Source organism: Rhinolophus hipposideros, assembly GCF_964194185.1.
Source record: "Rhinolophus hipposideros genome assembly, chromosome: 16".
NCBI classification, from domain to species: Eukaryota; Metazoa; Chordata; class Mammalia; order Chiroptera; family Rhinolophidae; genus Rhinolophus; species Rhinolophus hipposideros.
In genome coordinates this window covers 17297544-17321440 of record NC_138062.1, presented here as the reverse complement: position 1 = coordinate 17321440, position 23897 = coordinate 17297544, and the positions used below count along the sequence as shown (strand labels likewise).

General features: G+C 35.9%; 1 protein-coding gene across 3 annotated transcripts in view; it reads left to right on the top strand.

The window, feature by feature from the left end:
* INPP4B (inositol polyphosphate-4-phosphatase type II B) overlaps nucleotides 1-23897 on the top strand; it is a 574953-nt gene that overhangs the window by 268686 nt on the left and 282370 nt on the right. For all 3 annotated transcript variants that reach the window (XM_081077545.1, XM_081077543.1, XM_081077544.1), the window contains exons 4-5: nucleotides 12690-12900; nucleotides 17275-17319. In XM_081077545.1, coding sequence (XP_080933671.1) covers nucleotides 12810-12900; nucleotides 17275-17319 — 136 coding nt within the window. In that variant the 5' untranslated portion in view covers nucleotides 12690-12809. The remainder of the gene's footprint in view (nucleotides 1-12689; nucleotides 12901-17274; nucleotides 17320-23897) is intronic.

Here is a 23897-nt window from a genome sequence, read left to right as displayed (position 1 = left end):
CCTAACTCCAACCATTAGAAACCACTAGTCAGTTTTCTGTTTCCATAATTTGCCCTTTCCAGAATACCATGTAAATTGAATCATACAGTATGTAGCCCTTTGAGGTTGGCTTCTTTTACTGACCATAATGTGCTTCAGATTCACCATTATGTTCTGAAAACACACATATAATTTTAATTCTTTTAAATTTGTCAGTTTTATGGCCCATGTCAAAAGAGTGGGGCTGCCTTCAGTTCAAACCATGAAAAAATCAGAGGGGAAAATGAAAAATGCACCCTCATGTTATTTAAAATTTCTCCACGTTTTAGCTCCTTTTCACAATTTTCCTGCTTTTGTTTATTTTTCAACATCGTCCAGCAGCTTGCTTTTTGAGTTTACTTCTAATCGATGGGAGATATAGGTTTAGTTGCCTTGGTGCATCTCTGCTAGAAATGGAACACAAAAAAACTTTTCATATATTAATTTATTTCTTTCCACGATTAACTAGATAGGTATTAGCATATTCTCCATTTCTGATGAGGAAACTAAGGCATAATATAGTTAAATCAATTGCTCAAGTTTCCAGAGTAAGAGGCAGAGGCTAGGTTGTGGGGACTCATAATAGGTCCCATAACCACATTGCTGTATCACCTCTCTCATGATAAATTATTGTAATAGTAAGTGCATGTAATAGGGACTCAGATATTCATACTAGACTAACAGAGTTTAGATTATAAAAGAAAGACCCCCAAGCAACAACAAGAAATGTCAAACAAAGACACATTTATTAACTTGCCGGACAAGGGAACAAAAACTGATGAAGAAATTCTCAAAGTGGTTCACTAAAGGAAAAAGAACCTGACAGTGTTATGTGCTAAAATGTGTGTGTTGGGGGGAAAGAAGGTGGCAAGGGGGGCGGCAGGAGGGAGAGAAAGGTGTGGAAGTGGGTGTTAACATTCACTGTGCTGTTTAAGGATTGAAAATAGTATTCTGACAATGACAATATAAAAGGAAACTTTTTAATTTACAACAGTATATTCCACACAGTAGCTACTCAGTTACATGTCACATGAATGAATGATTATGTTATTTCCTTTTCTTACGTCTCCATCCACGTGGGATCAAAGCAATCATAAAAGTTGGAGAGCTTCAGCCTGAGATGGAGAAGATAGGCAAGAAAGTCCACACATGTGGTTTTATTCAGTATTCAGGCATAAATCAATGACATTCTTTTCACATAAAACCTGAGCTTGAATCTCATACTGTCTCAGTGGCAATCCTTCATATACTCCAGATGATCACAAAAGATCAACCCACATTATAACGGAGATTTGTTAAATCCATGCTTTTCTTTAGTTCCATGAGAGGCAGCCGAGAAATGCGAGGTGGATTTGCAGATGCAACAATGGCTTGGAACTTCGCTGCTCAGCCTCATTCTTTTTGTAGACATTCTGCCCAATTCAAATTTATCAAATGAATTTTCTTTCTTTCTTTTTTTATTATATATTGTTTGCTCTGACTTACATTGTAATGTGATTTTATTGAGTAAACATTTTAAGGTAGAATGTGTGATTGTGTGCATATTGGAGTGGAGGGAAACTGCTTGTAGTGAAAGAATTAAAATTCATTATCTGTATGCAGTAGGCAGTATGAATGAGAAAACTCAGTTATGCCATATTATGTTCTTTATAGATAACCTCAGGCACTTGCTGAACTTCTCTGGAAAGCTAAAGTGAAATAATAATCACATCTATACATTTATTCTTGCCTGTCATAATGAAAAGCAGGCGATAAAATTTTAATTAAATTCATTATCTGTCTTACTTTGAAATTTCAAATTTCAGAAGAAAATGAGCAATTAATCATGAGAAACTATAGATAATTTAGTTAATACTAATTTGAACCTGAAATGTATCATCATAAGGAATTCAATCAGCTCTGTGAATTAATAGCTTCTGATGTCTATATTAGAAATGCCCTAAGGATATAATCAAATCTTCAGTTTTAGTTTTGCTTGAGCACATGGTATTTAACGGTCCTTGGATATATGTGTGTGACAGTATTCATAAGGATTTTAAGACGTTTGACGTTACTGAGGCAGCCTTTCCTCAGTCTTAGTACATGTGGAAAAAAAATTAACCCTCCAGCCAAATTAATATTCTCTCTATACATCTCTGTTTCCTGAGATAGGCTTGAAATGGGCTGCTAGGTGGCATTATATTTGGAATATGCAATTGTTAAATAAAAGTATCAAGGGGAAAAAAACAAAATCCTGTGATCTTAAGTGTGGACAGTAAACTCCTGCCCTTTATTTCATTTTTCAGATGACAGACAAGGCCATTAAAAATTACCCAAGCACCTAGTGCAGTGCTATCTAACCCTTTGTACTGTTTTTTTTTTTTTTAAACCCTCTGCTGTGTGACAGCAACTTTTCTTTTTTAAGGTAGATTTGGGGCTCAAGACCAGGTTTTTGTTAAGTATGCAAAACCCAATGTATCACATGAAGTATTTATAGAAGAAAAAAGTTTCCATGAGATTTCAATCTTTTCCAGAACATCAAATTTTCATTATCCTTTGGATGACGTGTGAGTAGCAACAATAGTGTCACACTCTGGAGAGAAGGATAAAAAGTTCACCTCAGAACACAAAACCTTTCCAATCCCAGTGTGGCTGTTAGCCATCTGGGTACATGAGGCTCTTCTGTCCCATTTCTGGGCCTCAGTGTTCTCATCTCTTAAATGGGATGACACCTAGTTCATTTAAGTCTCTTCAATTCTATATTATTTTAAAATATTTTTATCCCAGTAGTATAAAGAGTGATGATAGTCAGACATATGTAACCAACCCATTGCAGAGAGATGATTGAGATTAAATGAAGTATGTTTCACATCCTCACAATATCCCGTAATTCTTCAGGTTGCTTTCCTCTTTATGACTAACAGAACAATTCCTAACACATCGGATGGCTGACTAGCTGTATTCCCCATGTGGGTCCAAGAGTTCCCCCAGAGGACCTCAGGTCACCATGGGAGACTATGTAAATTCTGGCTCCGACTGATGTGCTACTGAGGCAAAGCCCTCTGGGTTCTCAGGATTAAGGTGGCTTTGTCACAGGGATCAGCAGAGCCTCGCTTTTTGACCTGTATACAGTGGAGACCAGCATTGTTCTCATCCTAATTTGAAATAGCTGGGTAACAGACTGACCTCTAATTTATAATGAACCTCTGCTTGCTGAATGGCGGTCTCTGCATTGGTGCTTTGTGTTCTATCCTTTTGAACATCAAGATTTTGCTAGTTTCAATGATCATCTAATACTAATTGTGATTTGAGATTATTTCTTTACTGGGTTGCGATCTCCAAAAGGGAGCCCTGGGTTTCAAAGAAGCAAAGGAAGAAAATCTTTCTTCTCTGTTAAGTAACCAGAATGCTGGATCTGGAGAATTGTATGTGTTCAATCGTCAGGTTCTATTTTCAAACTTCAATGATTTAGAATTTTCATTCTGATTTTTTTTTTCAATGCTGGCTTGTCTACTGAATATATATTCACACCAGGACCAAATAAAAGAACCAGAGATGAGTATGTCTCAATCAGACAGGGTATTATAAATAGAATTATAAAAATATGTATCATCACCTGGTTTTCTCTTTCCTGGGGATTTTGACCCCAAGGCATTAAATGCTATTTTGATAAGCTATAGGTTTTCCAGAGACTTTTATGTTTTAAAAAGAAAATGATGTAAATAAAAGCATAAATAAATGTCTCTTAGACCTCCCTTCTTTATCTCTACACATTGCCCTAGTTTCTTTCTTAAGGGAAAATAGAAGCTTGTAAATCTTTGTATGGTAAAATTAAAAGATACGGTAAATAGAATAGACATAAGCCTCTGAAATCAGACACTCACTTTCACATCTTTGTTTCTCCAATTACTAGGTGGGTCCTAGAATACATTACTACATCTTAAATTTGTTATAAAGATTAATGCATATAAAGTGATGACAGAGCATGGCACATACTATGAATTCAGAAAAGGCACATAGATAGAAAACTGGGCTAAAATGAATTTTAGAAGCAGTGGTAAAGATACCCTGTTTCCTGGAAAATAAGACCTAGCCAGACAATCAGCTCTAATGCATCTTTTGGAGCAAAAATTAATATAAGATCCAATATTATATGATATGATATATATGATATGATATGATATGATAAAGACCCAGTCTTATTTTACTATATTAATTTTTGCTCCAAAAGATGCATTAGAGCCGATTGTCTAGGTAGGTCTTATTTTCAGAGAAACACGATAGAACTTTGTGAACACTGTGGGTGGATATTAGTAGTGCCTCCTTTGATTCAGGATTTACACGGATGAAAGGAAAGTGTATCATTCTGGTCAGTTATATTTTATTGGATTGCTTCTCTTGTCTCTACCCTATCTCCTCCTCCCTTTTTCATTGTGGCACAATTCTTTGAACCGCTATGGGCCCTAAAACCTATAGTCCAGACTTCATTGCTAGACTCTAGATGGTCCTCCATGGATGGCATTAAGACAGTAGTACTTATTGTGAGCTGTCATATATGTGTCCTCACCAACCTCCAACACTTTTCATTGTGTGGCATGCCATGACCTGGCTGTGTTCAGCCCCAGAGACAGCTTGGTCTGACCCTGCCGAGAGCCCTGTGGACTGCCAAGAGTCAGGGAGCAGAGCTGAGGCTGGAGAGAGCAAAGATGAAAGAAAATAAGACTGGGAATAGAATCGAGGCTGGGTTAAGACAGATCACTAGGAGGAGTCCATCACAAAGAGGTCAAGTAATAGGTGAGTGTGAGGATAGGTAGGGCCTGGGGCAGGTAACCAAGATTAGGAGATCCTGGGAGGAAAGGAAGCACTGGAGGTAGGACATGAGCCAATGGCTGAAGGGACTGAAGTCCAGGCCAGGACTTATCATAGCACCTGGCTTAAGTGGCATTGGCCTTTAGCCCATATTGACTTTCTGTCTGCTGAGACTCCCTATTCACCTCTCCCAGTTTAGAGCCTGGAATGTGCATGGTCCTCTGTGCCATAGGTGGTGCTTCTCAAGCTTAAATGGGAAGAGGAATCACCTAGGCTACAGTGCAGATTCTAACTTAGTAGACTTGGTCTGACTCAAGGGTCTGCATTTCTAACAAGCTTGCAGATTATGCAGGCACGGCTGGTCCAGAGACCACCACATTTTAAGTGTCAAAGCCCTAAAAGACTGCTGCTCTTTGATCTTGCTACATCCACAGGTCTTCTGTTCTGTCTCATGTCAGTGCTGCTTCCTCAGGGTAAAGATGAGAAGAACATCGCTGGCTCGTTCAATACTGAGCCCCAGCAGCTGGACTTTTTGATCAAACTGGAGCCCTGACAACTCTCATCTTTTTTCTTCTGCGACAAAGCAGGTCTTCATTGAATTTAATATTGGCAGCAAAACCATCCTGAAGGCCTGGAGAATTCAATTGTCTCTGACACAATTGGTTTTCCTGGGCAGATACGTTGCCCCTGAATGCTAATCCATTGCTCTGATGGAAGTTATTCTCTTCCTGGTCAGGGGCCTCGTGAGAAGGCAGGAGGGCCTTGACCTTAAAAAGTGCCTGATTGTTGTTTCAAGTAAAATATCAAATTTGCCAATGTATGCCATTTTTCTCAAAGGGAACCTTTTTCCGAAATCTTTTTTTAAATTTAATTTTGCTGTTTTGAATGGTATAAAATAAGAATAAACCTGTTACTGAGAATAGGAGCCTTTCGTGTTTCCCCCCAAATAAGACCGGGTATTATATTAATTTTTTGCTCCAAAAGACACATTAAGGCCTATGTTCAGGGGAAGTCATCCTGAAAAATCATGCTAGGGCTTATTTTCTGGTCAGGTCTTATTTTGGGGGAAACATGGTAGTTGCAAAACTTTGAATGTAATTATCCTATAATGATGGTAGCCTTCAAAGTACCCTGACATTTCCCACTAGGGACAAAGAGCAGAGAAGGCAGAGGTAAATCCCCATCTGGATCATATTCCTGGTTTTAGCTCTTCTTGGCATTATGTAGCATTCAACTGATTCTCGGAAGCCCTGCCCATCCACACGCCATCTTCTAAGTTTCAGGTGTTTAGGAGGTTTTCGAGTCATTGGGCATCGTGACTTATATCTGGTTTATCAGAATGTCTTGGCTTCAGACATTTTGCGACCTTGATGTGCATTGAGTAAAGTTAGTGTCTAGTTGCTGAAAGGCTACACCATCAGCATAGCACAGACTTGCTGTCTGTTTCTTTTAGAGGTGGATGGGAAATTATAACTGATTCAGCACTTCCTATCAAAGCTCTATCTGGAAACCTAAACAAAAGCCATACGTACATAGTGTCCTCACGCCTCCCACACTCCCTGCCTGGACCTCAGCCGACACGGGCCAGGAAACACCTTTAACCAGAGGTTAACTTAGACCCCAACAAGAGCCCATCCTATGACGCATGGCTTCCCTGTCATCCTGGGTTACCACCTAAATCACAAGCCTCTCCTGTCATTTTTCCTTGCCCCTGTGTCATCCCATTTTGTTCTGGGCTTACTTGGCCGTGACTCAATCTCACCTTGATCTTCTCACTTTTAAAATATTATATAATGTCCATGGGTTGAAAAAACAAGTTTCACCTTCTATCTCTTAAGAAATGTTTCCTTTGTTTCTTTATCTTAGCAGAAACCTTGTTTTCTGTTTTTTTGCTCCCCACTCTCCTGTAGATTGGCCCCATACCACAGAGCCTGAAGACAGGGTTACAGTTTTCCTAGTCCCACAAGGGGCCACCTAAACTGTCATGACCTCATTTAAGATTGCAGATGTCTGGCTCTACCATATCACTACTCCTATTTATCATGCTCCTTGGCCAAACTCCTGCTCCCTTCAGACTTTCTAGCAGGCACTTTGTCTGCAGGTATCCAGGTCCTGCCTGCTACGTACCCTGTTGGAAGGTTTCAATTTCCATAGGACTGAGCCATCTAACATCCTTGATGCACAGTTTGTTTGTCTTACTGGCTCTAGTGACCCTTAATACCACTCCATTTCACCACCCATTCACCCCATGGCTGTTCCTGGACTTCTCATTACAATCCTTCCCTCATCTCCCAATATGCTCTATCTTTCCCCTTAATGACGGTCCAATCCAGCCTAGAAGCTGTTACGTCACATTTGTAGTATTATATTCTTGGCTTCATTCTTTTGTCACTGCATCAGCAGATGAAACCCCAACTAAACTGTCCTCCACCAAGCTGCTGAGCACTGCTGGAGAGAACCACACAGCTCACCAGACTGAGACCCCTCAAATCGGTGGTCTCCAGGTCCAGCCGGACCCACACAACTGCTGCTGCTTGTTCTGTCATCCAGTGCTCTTAAAGGTCAGCTCAAAACTCCATCCTTTGTCTAAAAGCTCCTATCCTCTTCCTCCCTGTTTCCTCTCAACTCATGCCTTTGCCTCTTTCTAGTTAATTAAATTAATAACGAATTTTTTTAGGACATAGGTATAAAGAGAAATATAGTAACTATTTTGTACCTATTACGCAGTTTAATAAATCACTTTCCCAATACAGTTGAAGATCGCTGTGTCCCCCTCCCTGATCACATCTCCCCAAACCTTCCTCCCTGACATTATAACTGCTCTGATTTTAATGTTTATCATGCATTTCTCTGTGATTGTACCTCTTGTGTATGTACCCCTATGTAATACAAAATTAGAGTGGTATTTTACATGTTTTCAAATTTTCTAATATTTCCATCATATCTTTCTCTCTCTTTCTGTCCCCTGCCCCTCCTCACTCTTTCTCCTTTTTTCTCTATACTTGGTTTGTGAAGTTAATCAATATTGATATATGAAATGAAGATCCACCACATAGAATGAATAGACAAAAATACATCTAACTACTTTCTTATTGATGGACATTTAGCTGTTTTCAATATTTTCTTATTAGAAGTTGATTTGCTATGAACATTCTTATGTCTTTTGGTATGCTTTGCAAGAATTTCTCTAGAATATAGCTTAAAAGTAGAATTGCTTTTCAACGTTACTAAACATTACCAAATTAGTTTCCATTATGGTTAGAACACCACCAGTGCATAGAAGTTTATATTGCTCTAAATTCTCATCAATATTGGAGGTTTTGAGACTTGAAATGTTTACTTATTGATGGTTATGCACTTTCATTTCATTTGGTTTTAATTTTCATTTCCATGATAACTAGTGAAGTTGAGAATCTCTGAATATACACACACATATTTAAATCAGAATGAAATCTCTATACTACAATGCTTATACTGGGAAATAAGGTCTCAGATCAAGAAATATGTTTCTTGGCAATTTGTGTTTGCTATTTTTGAATTACTTGTATACATATTTAGATAGTTTTTTTCCATTGGGTGTTTTTGCTAACATTTTAAATATATTCTGGAAACTAAGTCTTCATCAGTTATGTTTATTACACACATTTCCTTTTTCTACTTGTTTTAGGTTTAATTTGGTCTTTCTTTAGTGATAAGGTAAAAGTTTAGATCATTGATTTAAGAACTTATTTCTGAATATAAGCATTGTAGTGTAGTGATTTTATTCTGATTCAAGTGTGTATGTGTGTGTGTGTGTGCGTATCCTATAAATAACCTCCGAATCACAAGAGTATATATATATATATATATATATATATATATATATATATATATATATATATATATGATTATTCAAAATGGTATTGTTTAATTTTCAAATATTTAGGGATTTTGCACTTGTTTAATTTCATTGTGGTCAGAAAATATACTTGTTTTTATTTCAATTCTTTTAGGTTTGTTAAGGTTTGTTTTAGAGCTAGGATATGATGTTAGTAAACGTTCCATGTGTATTTTGACAAAAGTTCAGTATTCTGTTGTTGTTGGATGAATTGTGTTATAAATGTCAGTTAGGTCAAGTAGTTGGTAGCCTTGTTCAGTCTTTTATATCCTCACTGATTTTCTGTCTACTCATTTTACCCATTACTGAGAGCAAATGTTGATGTCTCCAGGGAGAGCATTGCAGGTTTGTCTATTTCTCCTTTCAGTTCTTTAAGTTTTTGCTTCACGTATTTTGAAGCTCTGTTATGGGTGCTTTTACATTTAGGATTTTGGTGAATTAACCGTTTTACTATTACATAATATCCTCCTGATATTCTTTGATGTGAAATATATTTTGTCTGATATTAGTATAGCCACTTCAGGTTTCTTTTGAATTATATTTACATCGTATGTATTTTCCATCCTTTGACTTTTAACCTATCTATGTCATTATATTTAAATATAACTATGATGCAGATAGTCAGGTCTTGTTTTTTCAATCCAAGCTGTTAATATCTGTTTTTTTACTTGGTGCCTATGTGTGTGTGTGTGCCTGCATGTAGACTGGTAGCATTTAATATAATTATTGATGTGGTTGGATAAAAAAACATTTTGCTAGCTTTCTATTTATTTCATGTGTTTTTTTCCCCCTGCTTTTATTATTTACATATTTTGTCATTTCATTTTATCTCCACTATCGACTTATTGTTTATACTTTTTTAAATTATTAGTGCTTATGCTAGGAATTACTATGTACATTTAATTAATCACAGTCTACCTTCCAATACTTTAGTGATATAACTTGATACTATACTTTTGGTGTAAGCACTACACAACAATAACTCTCATTCCTCCTTCCCATCCTTTTTACTATTGATGTTATATATTATTCTTTTATATATGCTATAAGCATACAATACATCACTACTATTTGTGCTCTAGACCAGTCGTTTGCAAATTGTGGCCTTAGAACAAATCCTGAATACCAATTAGTTTTGGAAAAAAAGTATTATTGTAACTTGGCCATGCTTATTTGTTTATATATTGTCAATAGTACTTTTCTACTACAGCAGCAGAACTCAGTGGTTGTAACAAAGCTGGATAGCCTAAAAAGCCTACAATAATTACTGTCTGCACTTAACAGAAAAAAAATGTGCCAATCACAGCCTTTTATAGTCACTATAAGCAAGAAAAGACGAAATTATCATTTTCTTTCCTTTATGCCATTTATAGTGGTCTTCGTTTCTTTCATAGATCCATGTATCTGTCTGTTAAGTAATGCTTGAAGAACTTCCTTTAATATTTTTTTACAATTGCAGGTCTGCTGATAATGAGTTTGCTATTTTTTATTTGTCTGGATAAAGGTCTTTATTTCTCTTATTTTTCACAAGTTATTTTTTACTTTGTATGGAAATCCTGGGTGGATAGTTTTTCTTCTTTCAGAAATGTAAAGATGTCACTCAGAAACAACACGATTAAAACTAAACTCATCATTCTTGACTACAGTTCCTCTTTCTTTAGTCTCCAAATACACGTAGTTCATTGGTCCATAATTTACCATGTTTCACCTGAATTCCTATTTTTCTCAATTCTAATATCACATGTATTGCCATCACCAAGGCCAGGTAATTCTATGTAATAATTTCCTTTGGAATCCAGATTCTCTTCTCTAGTCATCTGCTTTTATTTTGGTTTCAACCCTCATTTTTATTTTATCTCCCTAGAATATTAAAATAACCTCCAAAGAATTTGTAGCCTTATCAAGTGGCCACCTTGCACTACATTCTCTATGTTGACACCAGTACACTTTCTATAAATCAAATATGATCATGTCACTCTCCTTCTTAAAGTATACGTAATATGGCTTCTTTATGCTCTAAGAATTAACTTTAGTCTCTCTAGCTGTCTGTTTTAAATATGTTGTGGGTATGCAGAAACCTTAGTCTATTCCTGTGCATGGTTTTCAAACCAAAAAAATTCCCATAGAGACACGGAGAAAAGGAAGTATTGTACCTAACTATAACCGCAGGTAAATGTTGTATTTACCAACTAGAAATACAGTAGTATTCTAGAAATTTACTAGTAATGCAACTGATTCTTTCTGAGGTGTGTGCCTTAGTAGCAAGTATCAAATCTGAAAATTGACTTCAAATGTAACAAAAGTAGAGTGAAAATGAGTAGAATTATAAAATGTTGTCATATAATCTTTGTTTTGTATATGTGGCTCCATTCTCTCCAAAAGTGGTTATTTCTCAGTCAGTGAACAAGTTTTGAGTAGATTACAGTATGCTTAAAATGGGACATTGTGAATGAGACCTTTTGCTTCAGTCCTCTTCATTCACCTCCAAATCACACCCACACATAGAGTTGGCATTTATTTTATTAATTATTCATCATTAGTGTGCAGAGTTTTGATTTTGTTAGGATTCATTCATATTGCCTTATTTAGGTCTCCTTTCAGTTTTTAAGTGACTGATCAGGATTAGGGGTTGAGTCTTTGGTCAAGAAATATAGTGAGGTTAACCAAATCTTGTATCCAAATCCTACATCTGTGGCAGTTTTCCACAAATAGTACCCCACTAATGCTAGTGCATTTGTCGTAGACTCTTGAGAGAATGTGATGCAATGAATATGTCTGTTTTTATCAGAAAAAAACTTCCAAATTTAAATAGTCAAAAAAGAATTAGAAAGCATTATCTTAATTCAAAATATAATTTTTGAAATGACAGATATTGTCTAATATATGATGCAGGGGCCCTTTACCCCAGTAAGTATTCCTGCTTATATCCTTAGAAGCCAATTTTATTTGCATTTATCTGCAACTTTGTTATGCTATTTTCTAAAGATTCAAGATGCTTTCTGTTTAATTTTTGCCTGATGATCTTTAAAAACTAGAGCTGAATTATAAATGAAACTACTTTGTTAAGAACAACAAAGAGTAAGGCTGTAGATTTGTGAAGTTGGAGACCAAATCAGTATTCCAAACCCAAACTCTATTGCTGCTATCTCATTAAACAGCATTGGGTAGACATTTAAAGATTTTTATACATTTTAATTCAGCTGATCACTTGATTTAAAACTACATTGATTTTTCCCCCCCTAATTCATTCTTGGGCATGTACATCATGCTAAATATCAAAATGAATTTTGAAACTATTTAAGGCTGTCTGTATAACAGGGTATTACATTCTTGGAGAGGCTTTCTTTCTCCATGTTAATTTTCATCATTTTGCTGTTGCTTTCATTCCCCCTTGAGCTTTTAAGAATTATTATTCATTCTTTTCACCATCTACCCCAATCGTTAAACAATTAAACCTTCCTCAGGCAGAGCAGCAAGAGATTCTGTGGATAATGATGAGGTTGGAAACTCCCCTGCACAACCTGTTGGTTCATCTTGGAAGGAGAATGTCATGCCAAGTTATCTTTCTATGCTCATGAATAATGTCCTAACAAGGGTGGATGGAGAGATGAGTATAAAGGAAGGAATGATGGTAATAGTCATATTGGCAAAGCATGCTAATGCCTTGACGAGATGCTATCTGCTCTCGCTGCTTTTTTAGGTGTATATTTTAGCAGCCCCTATAGCTATGTGCTATTTTACAGAATCAACTAGAAGAGAAAGTATATATATTTCAGGACTTAGCAGGCCCTCATAGAACCATAAAATTACTGTAGAGAGAATATCCATTTAATCCCGAGTTTGTGATACATTAACTGCATGGATTGGTCCTGAAAGTAGAAGTGGGATAGGCAGGCGGCAAGTTCATATGAAGGTACCTAGAATCTCTACCCACCTTTAATTCGGAGCTTTATACTGAACTCTGAAGTAACCGAGGGTTTTTGTTGTTGATGTTTCCTAAATGCAGAATTTCAGAGTGGGATATCTGGTTTTCAGAGTGGAGACACATCTAGTTAAAACCAGCAATCATTGGCAGTGACGTTTGGGCACGAAAACTTGGAAGATTGAACAACTGTGAAAGTTGATCATGGAAATCAAAGAGGAAGGCGCATCAGAAGAAGGCCAGCACTTCCTTCCCACACCCCAGACAAATGATACTGGGGACTTCCAGTTGACAAGTAAGTACAGCGTGCCCCTCCTGGAACTCAGACAATGTAGATTGGGTTAACTAAACCCACACATGCGTGTGTATTCACAGAAATGTGCATTCTAACAAATGGCATGAGATTAACTAAATGTTTCTTCTTTGCACTACTTATTTTGGTGTTGTGAGTCTGTGATGTTGTGGTCTTTTCTCTTGGGTGAAACAGATGATAGTCCATGAAATCATTAAATATATCTAGTGGTAGAATCAGAGTTCTTGAATATGTATTAAGATACTAACAAATACTTTTTAAGTATGCTTTCTATTTAGCATTTGTATAATCACCTGCGGAGGTATTTTTTAGAACATAGACATTTTCTCTTTAAAACTTAAGACATTTAAATGGAAAGCATTACGGCAAAATGGCTGCACTGCCTGCCTAGACTGTCACTGCCATACCTGAGAGCGCTAGCTACATAAATAGAGAGAGTTTGGAGATTTGGCCAAGATTTACATTTGAATGTTACAATGGGGTTTTGTGCTACTCACATAATTAAAATCATTGGAAGAATTGTATGTTTCTCTCATGTTTAAAATTCTAGAGTTTGGGTTTTATTGTTTAGTATGAATTGTGTCTTTTTCTTTTTTCCCCCAGAAGATTCCTGTTGCCCAATTATTAACACTGGCAAATGTATGCCTGACCTCTTATTTAATTTACATTATAAAAATAATCTTTAGAAAATGGTATTTGTTGGATGCGTGTTTTGAGAAATTTGGTCATTAGTACTTAACAGCGGAGTTAATTGTTAATAACCTTTTAAAAAATCCACACAATTTAAAATACTCAAAGACCTACGTAGTGACTGTTATTCTAATCTCTTCTGGAAAGTCTAAAATTGTTAACCATAGCATTGTTAAATATCAGCAGGAGAAAAAAATAAATGGTTACTATACAAAAACTGTGAACTCCGTAAATAAAAGAACAGGTGATTTTTATACAAAGAGGTAGTTCTAACAATATATTAGTGACCAGATGCTAGTAAATTTAAATTGTACCTGATGAATGCACCAATAAAACTAAACAAGGAAATACTGTATAATATTCTTACATGTATTGCCAGCTGGTTTACTTTTCCGTAAGTTTAGTTTTGCTTCTTTGGCCACCCATGAGTGGTAACAAATGGCATCCGGGTCCCCATAGACACTCTTGCTTAGGAAGCCCCTGCACTGTATGTGGTCTTCGGGCATTTACCACATTATTACTTACCACAGCCTGCTCTTGTTACCTTTTAACCTTTAAATGATCCCATTTCCTTACCTTTGCTCAGACTCACTTTCCTTTCCACTTCATCTTAAATCATTTAGCCAAGTTATTAAATTTAAACAAAAATCTCAAAACAAAATAGAAACATTTAATAGAATGTTGAGCTATCTTTAAGTTGGCAGTAAAACCTCCAGCATAATGTCCTTTATACCCTAACTAGAGATATCCCCTTTAAGGGATATCTCTATAGCTGGTTGGAGTGGTTTGAAAGAAAAATCCATCTAGGAGTGTACTCTACTGAGGTCACCCTTTTTGAAAGTTCCACCTCTGTCTACATGCATCCAAAAGAAACAGACACAGTTGAAAAATGTTTTGCATTTGACATGACTTACAATATTTCTGAGATTCTTTATGGCCATGGAGCTAAATAGATCAATCAAATCTAGTCATCTCTAGTTCTGCTACAAATATTATGTCCTATCCCGAGATCCCCACTGCTTATAAGTCTGATTAACTGAGTTTATTCTTTCTGCTAAATAATGAATTAATACATTCTGGGCAACGGGAAGCATAATATTCATTGATGTATTTTTTTTTTATAGTTTTATTTTATTTTATTTTATTTTTATATCCCTCACACCGTGAACCCCCCTCCCCCCATCCACCACCACCCCGACCTCACACCAAGCCATCACATTATACACATAAAATTATAGTTGGCATTCATTAATGTCCAGCCTCTGGTGTACAATGCCATGACCAGGCATTCACAGCATCCCTGAGGTGGTCTCCCAAACAGGACACATGTCCATCGGACACCCAGCAAAATCCCCAAACACTATTGAATAAGTTCCCCAAAGTAATTCTCAAAAAACCCTGAGGCCATCCTGTGGTCACCAGCCGCCCCCCAATCCCTTCATCCTTCCCCCCATCCCCAACCCCCTCCCCCCCACCCATCTAACAACTCTCGGTTTTTTGTGTCCCCAAAACTATTTCTGATTAGTTCATACACATATTCTTTTCTTTAGATTCCGCATATAAGTGAGATCATATGGTACTTGTCTTTCTCTTTCTGACTTATTTCACTTAACATAATGTTCTCTAGATCCATCCATGTTGTTGCAAATGATAAGATTTCTTTTTTCTTTATGGCTGTGTAGTACTCCATTGTATAAATGTACCACAGCTTCTTAATCCAGTCATCGACCGATGGGCATTTCGGTTGTTTCCATATCTTGGCTATTGTGTAAAGTGCTGCAATAAACATAGGACTGCATACAGATTTTTGAATTGGAGTTTTGGATTTCTCCGGGTAGATGCCTAAGAGTGGAATTACTGGATCATAGGGTAGTTCTATCTTCAGATTCCTGAGATACCTCCATACTGTTTTCCATAGTGGCTGCACTAATCTGCAATCCCACCAACAGTGCACTAGCGTTCCCTTTTCTCCACATCCCCGCCAGCATTTGTTGTTTGTTGATTTATTGATGATAGCCATTTTGACTGGGGTGAGGTGGTATCTCATTGTGGTTTTTATTTGCATTTCTCTGATGGTTAGTGAGGTTGAGCACTTCTTCATATGTCTTCTTGCCTTCTGTATGTCCTTTTTAGAAAAATGTCTCCTCAAGTCCTCTGCCCATTTTTTAATTGGGTTGTTTGTTTTTTTGGAGTTGAGTTGAGTACGTTTTTTATAGATTTGTGATATTAATCCCTTATCAGATATATCATTGGCAAATATCTTTTCCCATTCAGTAGGATCCCTTTTTGTTTTATTGATGGTTTCCTTTGCTGTGAAAAAACTTTTTAGTTTGATGTAATCCCACATGTTTATTTTTTCTCTTACTTCCCTCGCGCGAGGGGATATATCAGTGAAAATCTTACTCCGGGTAATGTCCATGAAGTTTCTTCCTATATTTTCTTCAAGATATTTTATGGTTTCAGATCTTAAATTTAAGTCTTTAAGCCATTTTGAATTTATTTTTGTATATGGTGTGAGGAGGTGGTCCAGCTTCATTTTCTTGCATGTGTCTCTCCAGGTTTCCCAACACCACTTATTGAACAGTCTGTCTTTACCCCATCGTACATTCTTGCTTCCATTGTCGTAGATTAGATGGGCATATAGGCATGGATTTACTTCTGGACTCTCTATTCTGTTCCATTGATCTATGTGTCTATTTTTATGCCAGTACCATGCTGTTTTGATTACTGTAGCCTTGTAGTATAGTTTGAAATCAGGTATCGTTATACCTCCCACTTTGTTCTTATTTCTCAAGATTGCTGAGGCTATCCGGGTTCTTTTATGGTCCCATATAAATTTCAGGATTATATGTTCTATTTCTGTGAAAAACGTCGTTGGTAGTTTGATAGGAATTGCATTGAATATGTATATTGCCTTAGGCAGTATGGACATTTTAACTATATTAATTCTTCCTATCCATGAACATGGAATGTGTTTTCATCTATTTATGTCTTCTTTCATTTCTTTCTTCAGTGTCGTATAATTTTCTGAGTACAGATCTTTTACATCTTTGGTTAGATTTATTCCCAGATATTTTATAGTCTTTGGAGCAATTGTGAATGGAATTGTTTTTTTTAATTTCTCCTTCTGATATTTTATCATTGGTATATACAAATGCAACTGATTTCCGAATATTAATTTTATATCCTGCTACTTTACTAAATTCATCTATCAGTTCTAATAGTTTCTTGGTGGAGTCTTTAGGGTTCTCTATGTATAGTATCATATCATCTGCATATAGTGATAATTTTACTTCCTCCTTACCAATTTGGATGTCTTTTATTTCTTTCTCTTGTCTGATTGCTGTGGCTAGAACTTCCAGCACTATGTTGAATAGAAGTGGAGAAAGTGGGCAACCTTGTCTTGTTCCTGATCTTAGGGGGAATGGTTTTAGCTTTTCACCATTGAGTATGATGTTAGAAGTGGGTTTGTCATATATGGCCTTTATTATGTTAAGATATGATCCCTCCATTCCCACTTTCTTAAGGGTTTTTATCATAAAAGGTTGCTGTATTTTATCAAATGCTTTTTCTGCATCTATTGATATGATCATGTGATTTTTCACTGATGTATTTTTGATAATGAGTTAAATATCTTTTATCTGATTTCTTACCTATCATTTATAGGTATTCAGAAGACTCCAAATGAACCACAGTTGGAATTCATCCTTGGTAAGAAATTTCATCTTACTTATATGGATAAATATAATAATACTTTGTATACAGAGATTACAAGTTGTGTGTACACTACTTATATCATTATATAGCTTGCTAACTTTTATGGATATTGTTCTAGAAAACAATTTCATTCTATAAGGTAAGTGTTTTCCCAAATTTGTAAGTCAGGGAGTAGATCAGTGCACCAGCCAAAGACCTAAAGTTCAGTGGTGACAGTGTCGTGCTTCTCAACCTGGTCTGCTGACCACAAATCCAGTGTCCAGCACTCATCTCATACAATGACTGGATGTTGTTATTAATCAACATTTTGGAAATCCATGTGCCTAATTATTTACTCCTGGGATTGGAGATTGACCTCACGTGGAGTTTTTTGTTGTTGTTTGTTTATTTTCCTTTATGGCACTTACAAGGTTCTTGCCCCTTTTAGTTTCACTCACTTAAAAATATCTTCTTATTCTTCCATGTTGGAGATGGAAGTATGCTTACCTTTTGAGGCATAATTTATTGAGAAAATAAATATATACACATCTATTTTTAATTTTTTGTTTTCTATTTCTTGTAGACTTTACTTTTAGAGCAGTTTTAGGTTCACTGAAAAATTGAGTAGAATGCCTAGAGATTTCCTGCCTACCTTCTACACCTACAAATACATATCCTCCCTCATTTTCAACATTCCTTGGGAGAGTGGTACGTTTGTTACAATTGATCAACCTACATTGACACATCATTATCACCCAAAGTCCATAGGATTCTCTCTTGGTATTATGCATTCTATGTGTTTGGACAATGTATAATGACATGTATCTATCATTATCGTATCACACAGAGTATTTTCACTACCCTAAATATCTTTTGTGCCACTTATTCATCCCTCTCCCCTAACCCCTGGCAACCAGTGATCTTTTTACTGTCTCCATAATTTTGCCTTTTCTAGAATGTCAGATAGTTAGAATCATAAAGTATGATGCCTTTTACGATTGGCCTCTTTCACTTTGTTATATGCATTTAAGTTTCCTCTCTATATTTTCATGGCTTGATAGCTCATTTCTTTTTTTGCACTGAATAATATTTCATTATCTGGATGTGCCATAGTTTATTTATCCATTTTCCCATTGAAGGACATCTTGGTTTCTTCCAAGTTTTGACAATTTTGAATAAAGCTCCTATAAACATCTGTGTGCAAGTTTTTGTGTAGACATAAGTTTTCAACACATTGGGTAAATACCAAGGAGCACAATTGCTGGATCATAGGCAAAGAATATATTTAGTTTTGTAACAAATTACCAAACTGTCATCCAAAGCAGCTGTACCATTTTGCATTCCTACCAGCAATGTATGAGGGTTCTTGTTGCTCAATAGCCTCACTAGTTTTTAGTGTTGTCAGTGTTTGTGATTTGGGTATAATTTTTTTTAAATCTTTCATTTTTGTTGCAAATAGAGCTAAAAGGTGCTATAAATTAAGGATTCCAGATTTTTCATTTTCCCAGATAACGAGAAACAGGCAGAAATGTCAAAACTCAAGAAAATTCTACAATAACACCTGAAGTTATACTTTTCTTTTTCTTTTCTAGAAGGTTCTCAGATATAGAAAGAACTTGTTTTCAGAAAAGGGAGTTGAGGAGCAAAAGAGGCCTAGCACCTCTTGACTCACTGACTCTAAGGCTTACCACTTGACCCTTCATCTACCCATCTTTCATTTTTAAGGGGAAAACAAAAATCATTTATTTATTTATTTTTTTCACCTTTTTGACAGGACTTCTGAAAAGTGAAAGTTTGTGTGAGTGGTCTGTGTGTTTCAAAATACAGATAAAGACTTCCTGTTTGCATCCTGAACAACAGAGGTATCTGAAAGAGGCAGAAGCAATAGAGTAGAGGATGTTAGGCAAACATGGAGGCCGACTGTCAAAAGACAGGATGTCTGGGCTAAACACCTGTTTCTATTTCAATTAAAGTGATCAGCCTTGGTTAAAGACCTGACTATACTATTTGTTTTGAAAGCCCAGTCAAGTTCAGTAATGATGCTGTCATTACTTATATTTCTGGCTTGGAATCTTAGATATAAGAGATGAGCAGCTGCAAGAATTGATTCATAATAAGAGTTCTCCCATAAAAATAAAAAAAATAAAAATGAAACAAACAAACAAAATAACTTCAAATATTTTTTTTCGTATTCATTCAAAAAATGCACTAGAATTCTTAATAATAGATAACTTTATGTTATCATAGGGCAAGAAATCCCTGACAATTAAACAAAAGAAAGTTATTTAGAGTCTTCAGGGGATTGAGTTGTTGACCTTCTTGTTAGCACTTTAAGATCCTCAACTGTATTATTTCTTGAAAAAATATTTTTTTGAACTACTCTTCAAGGACACTATTGGTTTTACTGTATATTTTTTATTTTTGTTACTTTTTTCTTTCAGTGTTTAATCCCACAAATTCTTCAGCATTTCACCTGTTATGTAGTTAACTTCATTTCATAATGTATAATGAGAGAATAATAATTTCTTAAGTATTTTTATTGTTGCTAAAGAATGTGCATATTTAATTAATTAGAAAAAAAGCAAAACCTCTTAAAACAAAAGTAAAAAATTTAGCAAAAAACAGAATAAATAAGGTAGGGTGCTTTTTCCATTTAATTTTCCAACTAAATTTTTAATATTTGATTCTTAGGTCTTCACCACAGTATTCAAATAAGCTGAGAATTTCAATGGCTTTTCTTTTTACACTGGGAAAACAACCTCACTAATTTTTCTAGGTGTCATATTGCTTTGAATAAGCTCTTTTCCATCAAGGAATTTGTTTCTGCCTTGTCTGTATGCCACTATAAAATCACTATATTTTGCTGAAGTTCCCCTGCTACATCTTTATTCAAGCAAATGGGGAAAGAGAGTCATTTGAGCAAACTAATTAGCTAAAAATATCTTGCTAGCAAAAGATAGGCATGTACTAGAAAAATGAGTATCTCATGTCCATTGTCAACTATATGTCTAACGGTTGACTGCATTTAAATTATATAATTTCTCCCTTAACAACTGCAACTCTGCTTCCACATTTCTTTCATTGTTTCATATGAGTGTATTGAAACTCTTTTTATTTTGACAAAGAGAAATAATCAAACCCCGCAGAGAATGCTTATTTTGCTTACAGCTTAATAAAATTGTTTTCATTTCAACAAAGCTGGCATTTAAGAAGAGGGATTGTTTCTTAAAAATCTGGGTGAATTTCTTTCTTGAAACCATTATTGAAAATGAATAGAGAAGACTAATATTGACAGTGATACAAAGAAATTTCTATGAATATTTCTTAAGTTCATCCCCCTGCTTATGCTTATTGCCATGTACCTTCATTTACTATGTCCAGAGTCAGTAAAATGCTTATAAGGATATATTTTCATATTTTTATAATGACGCCACATGCATCATCGATTCAGAACAATAAGCACTAATGTTATATGTACTATCCCAGAGTTCAATGATTAAAATTCAGTTTTGTCACACTGTGTCATGGCACAATGACAGGTTGTCCTTAGGTTACTACAAATATTAAAGGGGCTTCAAATAGGAGAGGTTATCCTCTTTGGTTGTTAAGGCTTTGTTTAGGAGAGTGCTGATTCTAATACTTTATTCTTCTCTGGGATCACATATTAGATTATGTGTTTTGAGTTTGGATTTTGTAGATAGAGCTTCTTTATTTCTAATAGCCCGGTTAGAAAAAAAGAAGTCATGCAAATCATGTGACCAGTTTTCTGTGTTCAGAATTTGAGAATGTATGTAAAACTGTGCCCAAATTGCTGAGCTGCACAGTCTCATCTATTTATAGACACAGCCTTTATAGCTTTCTAGGGCCTTCATTAACCTGCATGTCAGGTCCATTTAGACTTTATGAATTGCTATAAATCAGCCATTGTTTTATGTGTCTCTCTGAAAGAACAAAGTCTTAGGAGGCCAAACTAACCAATTCTCCCCTGTTCACACTTCTACCCTTCTGCTGGCCTGTGTTCTATAAATGATGATAAAATTCCGACTTGTGTAGAACTCTGATGGTATGCAAGACCAGCTACAGGGAATATCAAGAACAGAGGTATATTTTTATACTTAATCTATTGATAAAAATATTCTTCGTATGAGCTGCCAGATCATCTTTAAGCAATAAGAGAAGCAACAGCTAAGAATTAGACAAGGCCTGTGCTGACCTTATCTTGATGCCTCATTATAAATTTGTTGCCATGCTCTGGATTCTTACAGTATACATTTCACTGAACAGTAATTTGGGTCGGGGGGTCTTCTAAAGACAAGACATTGTGCAAAGTACTGGGAGAGCAGTAATAGGTACCATTTTCTTTTTCTTTTAACATCTTCTACATACTTACCTCTTTACAAATAGAAAGCTATGTTTTCCTCACCACAACTCTACAGGATAGTCACATTAAAAATAACTAACATTTATTGAGTGCTTATTTGTTCTAAATAATTAACATAAATTAATTACTTTAATTTTCACTATGAGATAATTGCTCTATCATCCTTGTTTGATAGGAAAAGCAACTTAGACATGAATTGATAAAGTAATGAGCCCAAAATTTGAACCACGGAGTCTGAGTATGGAACATGCTCGCCCATGTTATATTTACTCAAGGGATGACAAATCTAAGATTCCCGATGGTCAACTTTCCAAAAGTCTGATGGAAGTTGAATGGCAGTCAGGATCCAAGTTGAATTGTGCCTGATTCTGAAGCTCCTGCTTGTAACCATCAGGCTGAACCCCTTCCTTATTGATTCCCTCTTCCCCAGCATTTCCAGGAGGTGGTGGAGACAAATAGCTCTAACGCCAGGCAGATTGTGATCAGGGCAAAATAAAGGCATAAGCCAAGAACTATGGCAGTACTGAGCAAGCAGTGATTAAATATAACGGTGGCATCAGAAACAACATCTCAGAGGAAGTAGCATTTGGACCAGGTCGGAAAGGATGAGCTGGATTTCAGTCGGTTTAGGAGGTATACAAGAGACAATTCAGGCAAAATCCTAAGTACATGAAACAAAATCCTAGAGCTTGATTTCCAAGTTGATGCATTTAATGCTCATTTAAGCTTCCTCCTTTATTACTTATCTCACTCTAAAAATAAATTATGTCTCTAGAAATCCTCTTGCAATATTTTACAGTTGTTGCACACGTATTAGGAATTTATTTTAAAATTCTAAATGAACACAAACCTGTAAACATTCTCTTACTGCTAGTAAATTATATTTAGGGTCAGGATGAATTGAGTCCTACTGGCATTGGAGCTATGCTAGATGAAACTCAGAAGGTTTGTTAGCCATGCTGTGTCCCTGACAATTGCCTATCTATGCAGAGTTCAGGCTCGGATTTCAGTCTATAATCAGAGTAGGAAGGCAATATAACTGGCCAGCTAAGGATGAGAGTGTGAAGCTTACTGCTATGTAGCATTTGAATCCCGTCTTTGTTTCTACCCAGACACGTGGCCTTAGAAAAATTATACAATGTCTCCAAATCTCTGTTTTCTTATCTATAAAATGGGAAGGGTATCAGTATCTACCTTATAAGGTTCTTGTTAAGATTAAATGAATTAATATACATAAAGCACTTAAACTAGTATCTGACATACGCTTAATGATTGGTTAACCTTCATCATTTTGAATATAACCTTGGGTGAATCACTCCATCACACTCAGGGAGTACTTCTTTGAGCAGGGGTTCTCGGCACTGTATTTTTGCTCATAATAATTGCATTCACTTATTGAACTCCTTCTGATGACCAGGTAGTAGGCTGTACCCATTTCACTTTTTATCTCTGCTCCTACAACAGACTTCCCACTATCCATGTTTCAGAGATCAATTCAGTCACTTGCCCAAGGGCATAAGGCTAGGAAGTAGACAAATATAGATTTCAACTCCAAAGACCATGTCCTTTGTGGTTGGTTATTAAAAGTACAGGAATAGAAAAGGGAAGACAACACAAAGTTATCTAAGACCAGCATAATGTTTTTGTACTGCTGAAATAAATAGAGATTTAATTGAAAGATGAGAAAATAAACCAATTAGAGCTTCTTAATAGGTCTGTCATGTGGATAGTGGTTTCTGGGCACTCACGATTTAATGTGTGCTGCTGTTGGAAGGTAGTCTATCCTTATTGTCACTGGTCTAAATTCTAGCTTGGCACTCTTTGAAGAGGTTGAGATACCTGACATCAGCTAATAAATGAGAAGTATATAAGATCTCAAACTTCTCTTCCTCCCACTTCCTTTTTGTCATGACTGTATCATTTAACTGAATTTTGCTGCAGTAAATTATATCTATTCTTCTTGTCACATTTTTTCTGAATAATATATCATAGAAACTTTTCATTAAAGTAGGTCAGTGACCAGGTTTAACTTCATAGACGTAAACTGATTGTTCCACATAGGTTTAGCAAATTATTTGTTAGAGTTTTGTTTTGTTTTTAACGTTCACTTTCTAACTTCTTAATTTGTGACTTTTATCTATAATCAACATGCTCCATCCAGTTTCCTTCTCTTTCTGTGTGATTCACCTAATTACTTTCTTCCCTCCGTTGT